Source organism: Mus caroli, chromosome 3, assembly GCF_900094665.2.
Source record: "Mus caroli chromosome 3, CAROLI_EIJ_v1.1, whole genome shotgun sequence".
Taxonomy (NCBI): domain Eukaryota; kingdom Metazoa; phylum Chordata; class Mammalia; order Rodentia; family Muridae; genus Mus; species Mus caroli.
In genome coordinates, this window is record NC_034572.1 from 63,464,667 (window position 1) to 63,474,395 (window position 9,729).

The 9,729-nt window shown below is 41.3% G+C and overlaps 1 protein-coding gene across 1 annotated transcript in view; it reads left to right on the forward strand.

Moving 5' to 3' along the window:
• Window positions 1-7,537, forward strand: part of Otol1 (otolin 1) — a 24,475-nt gene extending 16,938 nt beyond the window's left edge. Inside the window, exons 3-5 of the mRNA XM_021159056.1 lie at window positions 1,973-2,062; window positions 5,398-5,469; window positions 6,053-7,537. Coding sequence (XP_021014715.1) covers window positions 1,973-2,062; window positions 5,398-5,469; window positions 6,053-6,951 — 1,061 coding nt within the window. The 3' untranslated portion in view covers window positions 6,952-7,537. The remainder of the gene's footprint in view (window positions 1-1,972; window positions 2,063-5,397; window positions 5,470-6,052) is intronic.
• Window positions 7,538-9,729: the final 2,192 nt, after the last annotated feature.

The window sequence follows — 9,729 nt, forward strand, 5'->3', positions numbered from 1 at the left end:
TTGCAGGGTGCTCCTGTGACAGTCACTCTCCTGACCCTGTGTGTAGTTGCAGGGTGCTCCTGTGACAGTCACTCTCCTGATCCTGTGTGCAGTTGCAGGGTGCTCCTGTGACAGTCACTCTCCTGACCCTGTGTGCAGTTGCAGGGTGCTCCTGTGACAGTCACTCTCCTGACCCTGTGTGCAGTTGCACGGTGCTTCTGGGCTATCTCAGGCATGTGCTTGGTTGTTTCTTTCAACAGTAGAACCACACCTTTGGAGGAGACACATGGCTAAGGGCGAACTGAGCTTGGCTTTCTTGTGTGCTCTCACTTCCTCTGCCCAATCTGTCCCTATTCCTCTCCGTTATGAGACTCTTCTTCAAATGGAGGAGCCTGCCTTCAGCCCTCATCTCTATGGCAGGTGATTTATTAAAGGGTTTCTTCTAAACATTTACAGTTTTCTTTCAAAGAGGAATTCTACTGAACATGATTTTTCATTCCACCAATTTTTTTGGGTGTCTTTTCATTTCTATTTCATTATATCCCATTAGCTTTAATTATAATTTAAATATAATTTTGTGATTTCATTGAGTGTGATTATCTGAATGGTAAACTTTTGAAGAAATTAGCCTTGAGTTATTCCAAGTAAAAGGCATTTTTTTTTACTCTGCAAATAAAAATGAATTTCAGAAAGAATAATTAATTTAGATTTAGGTGAGTTCTATGTAAGTGGTCTGCTTGGATGAATAGGTGTATCTGTGGTGGTTTGAATGAGAAAGCCCCACCCCCCAGCTGTTATATTTGCATGCTTAGTTCCCAGTTGGTGAACTATATAGGAAGGATTAAGAAGGGTAGTCATATTGGGGGAGGTGTATCAGGGGCTTTGAGGTTTAAAAAGCCCAAACCAGTCCCAGTCTGTCTCCCTCTCTGCCTACTGCCTGGGGATCAGGGTGTAAAGCTCTCAGGTATCGCTTCAGTACTATGCCTGTTTGCTTCCTACCATGATGGTCCTGTTCTTTACTATCCTCTAGAATCATGAGTTATGTGAGGATTGTCTTGCTCATGGCGACTCTTCTCAGCAATCAGACAGACACTGATGTCAGACTTGCATGATCCCCCCCTCCCTGCCTCTCAGCCCCCAGGCTCCATCCTTGGCCACTACCTGGAAGCACTGTGATGTTTTTTCTTTGTTGTTTAAAGACACTGTCTTTTAAAAATGTACTTCAGGAAACTTTAATTCCTTCATGGAGTTTTTGCTTAATGTTATTTTCTCAGAGAATTCTCTTCTGACCTCATAAATATAACTCATTTTATTTTTAACTGTAACTTGCAATTCAGCCTTCCTTTTTTGCTTTGTATTAACTATAGTGGGGACATTTTCAGTCTCTTTATGCTCATCTGTTTAGTGTTTACCTTGCACAGATTCACTTCTCACTCTCTCTCTCTCTGTATGTGTGTGTGTGTGTAAAAATCCGCCACATTAATAGCATTTGGCAAGACACTTTAGTGTATAGGAAACCTTACATATGGTTGCTAATCAATGTCTGTGGATGAGTGGGAATCTCAGAGTATTTTGTATTGTGTTTTTACTTCCAATTTAAAAGTGTGGTCTGATTGAGGTTAAGTGTCAGATAATCATTTTGTTTTTGCCATTTGATGTACTGCGGCTTCCCTGAATCATTTGGTCACTGCCATGAATCTAGTGACAAGGACTAATGGGCTCAATTTATCTATTCAGGTAGTACAAAATTGCAAATCAGGCAAAAATATTGCCCTTAGAGCTCTGAAATGGCTTATTCTCACCAGATTTTATCATTAGGACATTGACAGTTTTGGGTTTCAATAAAATAACTGCCCTTTCCCCTGAACTAATGAATTTCAAATATAATTTTTCTTATATTTTTAGTTGTGAGCCTAGCCTTTAATGGCTGAGCCATCTCTTCACCCCAAAATATAGTTTTTCTAATGTGATGATTCAAAAACGTCATTTCTAGGCCCTAAAGGAGAGACTGGTGACACTGGCAGCCCAGGACACCCAGGAACCACTGGACCTCAAGGCCCCAAAGGCCAGAAAGGAGAGAAAGGTAACTTTCCCATTCTCACCCAACCGAGGAAGACTCTGCACCATTTTAAGAAAAGCAGTTTGCTAGAAAAGAAAGCTAGATTATTGAAAGTGGACTTTTTAAAGTGTAAACACTTGATAAATCATCTCATGTACATATCTGACATAAAATATTAACTTTATACGTGGCTAACTGAAAAACTTTAAGTATATGAGAATATCATGCATACACAGAGTAACTCTCTCTCTCTCTCTCTCTATATGTATATATATATACATATACATATATTGTGTATATATACACAATATAATATATTCTCTATATATAGGAAATAGAGGGGGAGGCTTTTTTTAGTTATTCTTTTTTGATATAGTCTTTTTATTAATTATTATCCTTAAAATAAATTTATTTATTTATTTATTTATTTTACACTCCATACTTTATTCCCCCCCATCCAGCCTTCTACTGCTCCATGTCCCATACCTCCTTCCCACCCCCCTGTCTCCACATGGATATCCACCCCCCCATGTCTCATGACCTCTAAACTCCCTGGGGCCTCCAGTCTCTTGAGGGTTAGGTGCATCATCTCTGAATGAGCACAGACCAGGCAATCCTCTGCTGAATGTGTGTTGGGGGCCTCATATCAGCTGCCTGTTTGGTGGTCCAGTGTATGAGAGATCTCAGGGGTCCAGATTAATTGAGACTGTTGGTCCTCCTACAGTATTGCCCTTCTCCTCAGCTTCTTCCATCTTTTTCCTAGTTCAAAAACAGGGGTCAGCTGCTTCTGTCCATTGGTTGGGTGCAAACATCTGCAGATGATATCTCTTTCAGCTGTTTGTTGGGTCTTCCGGAGTGCAGTCATGGTAGGTCCCTTTTGGGAGCATTCCATAGCCTCAGTAACAGTGTCAGGCCTTGGACCTCCCCTTGAGATGGATCCCACTTTGGGCCTGTCACTGGACCTTCTTTTCCTCAGGCTCCTCTCCATTTCCATCCCTGTAATTCTTTCAGACAGGAACTTTTTTTTTTTTTTAGTTATTCTTTTAAAAAGTTATTCAGACAATATGCTTTGATTATGTTTTTCCCTCTCCCAACTCCTCTCAGATCCCACCGCCTCCCCACCTCCCCAACTTCATGTTCTTCCTGCCCCTCAATATGTGTCCCTAAACCAAAACAAAGAACAAAAAGCAAAATCAACCAACAGCGTTAGTTGGACAACAAATCATAAGACGATGCCAAGAGAGACTCTTAAACAACCTTTCCATAGGTTACTGGTCACCAATATGACCAGAGACTAGAAGTCACATAGTATAGTCTGTGGGGGAAGGGTCCTGTCTTGGTGTGTGTGAGATCTTTCAATTTTTTTCTTCCCTCTCCCCCCCCCCCACCTCTAGTACTGAGTAGTGAGACTGTACATGCTAGTAAGGGCTCTTTCATTCATCTACACACACACACACACACACACACACACACACACACACACACACACACACAAGTTCATTGTGGATATTTTTAAAAATGATACAACTAATTTAACACTAAATAGCAGCCTACTCAGCAATCCTGTAAAATATTCAGCTCAGGTAGAAAACTGGCTGTTAAGGAGAACTTGAAACTATCCTTGGCTTATTCTGAAATCAGAGGCGGTGTCAATGACGGGAAGCTGAATACATTAAATATTATAATATCAAAAAACAGAAGAAATAATTAAAATATAGTAATGCTTTTACAGTGCCTGGAACCTGACCGAAATGAGCTGACGTCTATCTTCTTACAACCTGTTTATCAAGATTTGTAGTTATGAGCACTTTCATTGATATCTTCCCGCCCAACAAGTCTTAATTCTATGAATGCATCAGCATAGAAAGCTTTCTGTCCCAGAAATGCCTGGTTCTTGGGTACTTTAAAGTACTATAAAGTTACAGATTCACTAGGATATTTAGAAATTCCTTAGTGAATACTGGTACCCTGTAGAAATACCACCTATCCATCCGGCTTAGTGGTTCAGCGTCAGTGTCACATGTCAGGAGGCCTAATGTCATATATACATCACCCTCCGCATGGCCTGGGAGCTGCCTGATTCATTCCTATTAGAACAGTCAGTGAGGTAATTACTCAAAAAATATGCTAAGGTAAGAGAGCGCTCCTTCACACTTGTCAGTTATGTGATTTTCATTCTTGGAAACATTTAATCCTTTTGTGGCTGAATTATATTAGCAGGGCACCTGTGAATGAGCCACAAACCTCCTTACACTTCACACATGTTGGAAGCTAGACTTCTGGAAGTGGAGGACTATCTAGGGAGGTACTGTAAGATTTGCTTCTTAAGAAGATGCTTTGATGAATGATCAAAGCAGAATTCCATTCAACCAGACTCTATACTGTGGCAACTCCACTTTTCTTTTACTTCCAGACTTAGTGGGGACTCCTGGTTAAGACTGAAAGTTAAAAAAAAAAAAAATCCAAAACCTTGCTTGAAAGGCTGCATGCTGATCAATCACTATCTAACTAAATAATTTCAATGTAGGCAATTAACCAATCTTTTTTAATAAACTCAAGACTGCCAGTAAGGCTGGGCATGGTGGCAAGCATCTTTAATCCAAGTACTTGGGAGGCAGAGGTAGGCAGAACTCTCTGAATGAACTCCAGGCCAGCCAGGGCTATATAGTGAAACTGGGTCAAAACCACCACCACCACCACCACCACCACCACCACCACCACCACCACCACCACCACCACCAGCAGCAGCAGCAGCAGCANACCACCACCACCACCAGCAGCAGCAGCAGCAGCAGCAACAACAACAACACCAGTAATGGTGGATGAATGTGGTTAGTGTCTATTCCTGAGGTGAAGGAGGGGAGTAGGCTCAGTCCATCCTTTCTATTCAACCTCAGAACCTGTCAGAATCCATCCAGATAGTTTCCTTGTAGCCTATGGTTTAAATTTCCATATTTGGTTCTATTGTGCTCTTTCTCTGTTTAAACTTACGGTGGGTGGCCAACAAAGAAGACATTTTGACTGCTATTCAAAATCTGCAATAGGGATAACGGCAGCACATTTATCCACAGTATTTGGAGGGTATTAGGAATTTCATGAGGAGTTTGAAGAAACCTGTGAATACCACGAGAAAGAGGAGTTCTGCTTGAAGGGATAAGCTCTTAATCCCGTATAAGTGGCTTACCATTAACCAGAGAGCAACACTCTTAATGTCCTTCAACCCTGTCTTCTCGTACTGTTTTACCTTTAAGCAGTTTATTTTGCTAAGAAACATCGGAATGAGGTGCAGCTCTGAACCCCGTGTTAACTTTACCCTCAAAGACATAGTTGTGTCAGTATTAATCCTTGTTCCACTTTAGGACTAAAGGGAGACCGGGGGGACCAAGGAGCAGGTGGCAGTCCGGGGTACCCAGGAAAACCAGGAGAGCAAGGTAAAGTCCAATCGGCCGAGGGAGGACCCTACTCCCGGAAAGCCCCTCCCTGTCTCTCTCCGTTTGTAAAAGCAGGAGCTTGCAAGGCTTGATACTCAGACTCTCAATATTTACATAGCACAGTGTGGTCACTGGGTGAGGTCAGTCTAGGAACTGAGACGCTAGGCAAATATGCCTGTGTTCTGCTCCTTTTCTTGAGCTGTCATCAGAAGAAGGGAATCTCTGCATTTCTGTTTCTGTGCCTGTGAGACTTTGAGCATGATGACGGAGATTGAGGTGGTTGCGTGGGTTGGGTCAAATGCAAAAGCGAGTGGAATAAAACAATTCTGTGTTGTCTTAAAAGTAAAAAAAAAAAAAAAAAAGAAGCATTATTGTTTCTTGGAAGGCTTAGTTATTCTGAGAACACGATATGGAAATATTGCTCACTGTGTTTAATGACTACCAGAGAAAGACTTTGCCGAGGCATGAACCAGGTTTACAAAGTCCCATTACTTGGCATTGTTTTAATATTTTAGGTCTGTGGTAAAAGCACATGTCATAGCTTATATGATTCTTAAGCATTATTTTACTTTTTTTATTTCAGGTGCACTTGGTCCCAAGGGAGATAAAGGAACCATCGGCCCAGCAGGAACGAAAGGACAAAAAGGCTCCAAGGGAGAACTGTGTGGGAATGGCACTAAAGGAGAGAAAGGGGACCCTGGGGCCTCTGGGGCCCATGGCTTCATTGGAGAGCCTGGGGCCAAGGGCGACAAGGGTGGTGTTGGGGAGAAAGGCTACCGAGGAGATTTGGGGGAAAGGGGGGAAAAGGGGCAGAAAGGCGAGAAAGGGATGGAGGGAGAGAAAGGTAGCAGAGGAGATGTTGGGTCAGAAGGCAAAAGGGGTTCAGATGGTCTACCAGGGCTCAGAGGCGATTCCGGCCCTAAAGGAGAAAAAGGAGAGATAGGTTCTCCTGGTTTCACCGGACCTGCGGGACCAAAGGGTGAGCTTGGAAGCAAAGGTGTTCGAGGGCCAACAGGGAAGAAGGGCTCTCGGGGTGTCAAGGGTTCCAAAGGCGAGGCCACTCAAGTCCCACAGTCGGCTTTCAGTGCCCTGTTATCCAAGCCCTTCCCTCCCCCCAACATTCCCATCAAGTTTGACAAGATTCTCTCCAATGACCAAGGGGATTATAGCCCCGTCACTGGGAAATTTAACTGTAGTGTTCCTGGGACATACATATTTTCCTATCATGTCACTGTCAGGGGTCGACCTGCTCGAATCAGCCTTGTGGCCCGCAACAGGAAGCAGTTCAAATCCAGAGAGACGCTCTATGGTCAGCAAGTAGATCAGGCCTCCCTCCTCCTCATTCTGAAATTGAGTGCAGGAGATCAAGTGTGGCTGGAAGTGTCAAAGGACTGGAATGGGCTGTATGTCGGCCCTGAGGATGACAGCATCTTTAGTGGGTTCCTTCTGTACCCAGAGGAAACTTTTAGAAAGTCACCATAAATTTGGGTTTTGGACACTGCACTTCTGATTTATTCTATTAACCTGGAGTAATGCTCTTAAAAACTTTGATTTTTTTCATGATTATAGATACAATACTGAAACATTTTAAAAAAGATACAACATAGAGTCAACTATTCCTATTTCAAACCATCTCCATTGAAATATTTATATGTATTTGAGAATCCGTATATTAAGTTTGTAGCTAACATTTTTCATTGAGCATTTAATGGCATTACTGATTCCATTTAAGGAATTAATAATGACAACATTCAAAGCTATGAATGAGACTTATGATTAATAAGTAATTGTGTGGTGGTTTGAATAAAAATGGCACCCAGAGGTTCAAATATATTTTAATATTTGGTTGCAGGGAGTTGAACTGTTTGAAAGGATTAGGAGGTGTGGCCTTGTAGGAATAGGAGTGGCTTTGTTGGAGGAAGTGTGTCTCTAGGGGTGGGCTTTGAGGTTTCAAAGCTTATATATCAGGCCTTCCTTCTTGATTTGGATATAGAGCTTCCCACCATGGTGGTCATGTACTCTACTATTCTCTGGAACCATGATCCCCAAATTAAATACTTGCTAAGGGTTATGTTGGTCATGGTGCCTCTTTACAGTAACAGAACAGCAACTAAGACAATATCCTTCTAAATACTTTGTCTCACATAATGACATGTCACTCCATTCTGTGTGACTATGAGGCCAACAACTGACAGATCATGATGACAGCTCTTTCTCAAAGTCCCTGATTCTCTTGGAAGGGTTGCTTTTCAATATAACACAGGCATTCTCCTTTCACTTTAATTCATAAAAATACACAGGCAGCATGACAAAGAGTTGGCAAAATATCCTCAAAATTTATCCATGAGTAGGGATTTTCACATAAGCTTATATCATGTAGACTAAGATTAAATGTAAAAAGGAAAGTTGATGAAGATGTCACTCAATTAACAGTTCATCCAACTTCTGTGCATAGAACTGAATGTCCCCAAGACACTCAAGAACAAGATTAAATTAGAATTGATCAAAATTTCTGCCCTTTCTTCATGATAGAACATTTAATTCTGATACATTCTTTGGCATCATTATCATCATCTCTATAATATTAATTCCAGTTATTCAGTTAATGTTTTGGGAGCAGGTGGGGTAAAATTCATTTGCACAGTGAATGTTTAATAACTGTGAATATTGGATAGTTCAGCAGTTTCGCTCTTTTTAAAAAGTGAAATTTATTGAATCCAAATGGAATTTGGTTTTTACAGAGGTATAGTTATACAGATTTTCACATCTTCGAATGCCAAGTCAGGAAATGGGTGCCGGGGAATTTTCTGGTCTTGTTCTGCCAACTTGGGCAGGCATTAGCTTTTGAGAGTCTCATCCATATGTATATGAACAGAGCGTTTCCCCAACAGTTCAGAGTAGTGCCATTTCTAGATGTTATTGTGAATCACTAGAGAAAAGCAGCTTTCCATGTTAAACAAATGTTGGAAGTGGTATGATATATCTATATACAGTAAAGGTCCATAAAGGCCATTAATGTATTCCCTCACATTTGCATAGAAAATAAATAGGCCTAATTTTATTTTACTCCATGATCATGTTTACAGTTAGTTTTGAATTAATTCCATGAACAATATTCTTTAGGATATGTGCAGGCTGGTTTTGTGTGTCAAGTTGACATGAGCTGGAGTTATCATAGAGAAAGGAGCCTTAGTTGAGGAACTGCCTCTATGAGATCCAGCTGTAAGGCATTTTCTGATTTAGTGATCAGGCAGGGAGGGCTCATTGTGGGCGGTGCCATCCCTGGGCTGCTGGTCCTGTGTTTTATAAGAAGGCATGGTGAACAGACCAGGGGAAGCAGTCCAGTAAGCAGCACCCCTTCAAGGCCTCTGCGTCAGCTCCTGTCTTCAGGATCCTGCCCTGTTTAAATTCCTGTCCTGACTTCCTTTGGTTATGAACAGCAATGTGGAAGTGTAAGCTGAATAAACCTTTCCTCTTCAACTTGCTTCTCAGTCATGGTGTTTCATTGCAGCAATAGAAACCCTGAATAAGACAGGATGTTAATTTTGGAAATGTTGCATTAGTTTCTTATCCATTGATTTTTCTTTTGTGTAGACCAGAATATGACTTTAGTTATGGCTGTGCCTGTAGTTTTTAGAGGAAGAATGAGATAGCTGGCAAATAAGCTACACCTCCTTTGAAATCTTTCTTTCCTAATTCGGGTATTAGATAGTGACATGATTCAGGAAAGAGTTTTTTCTCTTGTATTTTGATTCCCATGTTTTTTTTTTAAATTTATGTTATTTTATTTTGTGTGTATGAGTGTTTCACCTGAGCTTATGTTTATGTACTATGTATGTGTTTGGTACCCGAGGAAGACAGAAGAATCCATTAGATTCCCTGGAACAGGAGTTACATGTTGATTGTGGAAATCAAACTTGGGTCCTCTGGAAGGGCACTGAGTACTACTAACCATCTCTCTAGCCTCTTTTCCTTTTCTTTATATCACGTCTAACACTGAGTTTGAGAAAGTTGTGAACCAACTAGCAGAGGATCATAGAATAATAGTATCAGACACACAGACACACACACAGAGACAGACAGACAGACAGACAGACAGACAGACACACACACACACACACACACACGCACACCAGGTTACTAGATATGAAGACAACCAGAAAGGAAGCAGTAAACATGTAAGTTTTATGGTACCTGACAGTGTCTTAACAACTGTGTGTTGGACATTTTATAGGAAGTCTAAAATACTCAGGGTTACAA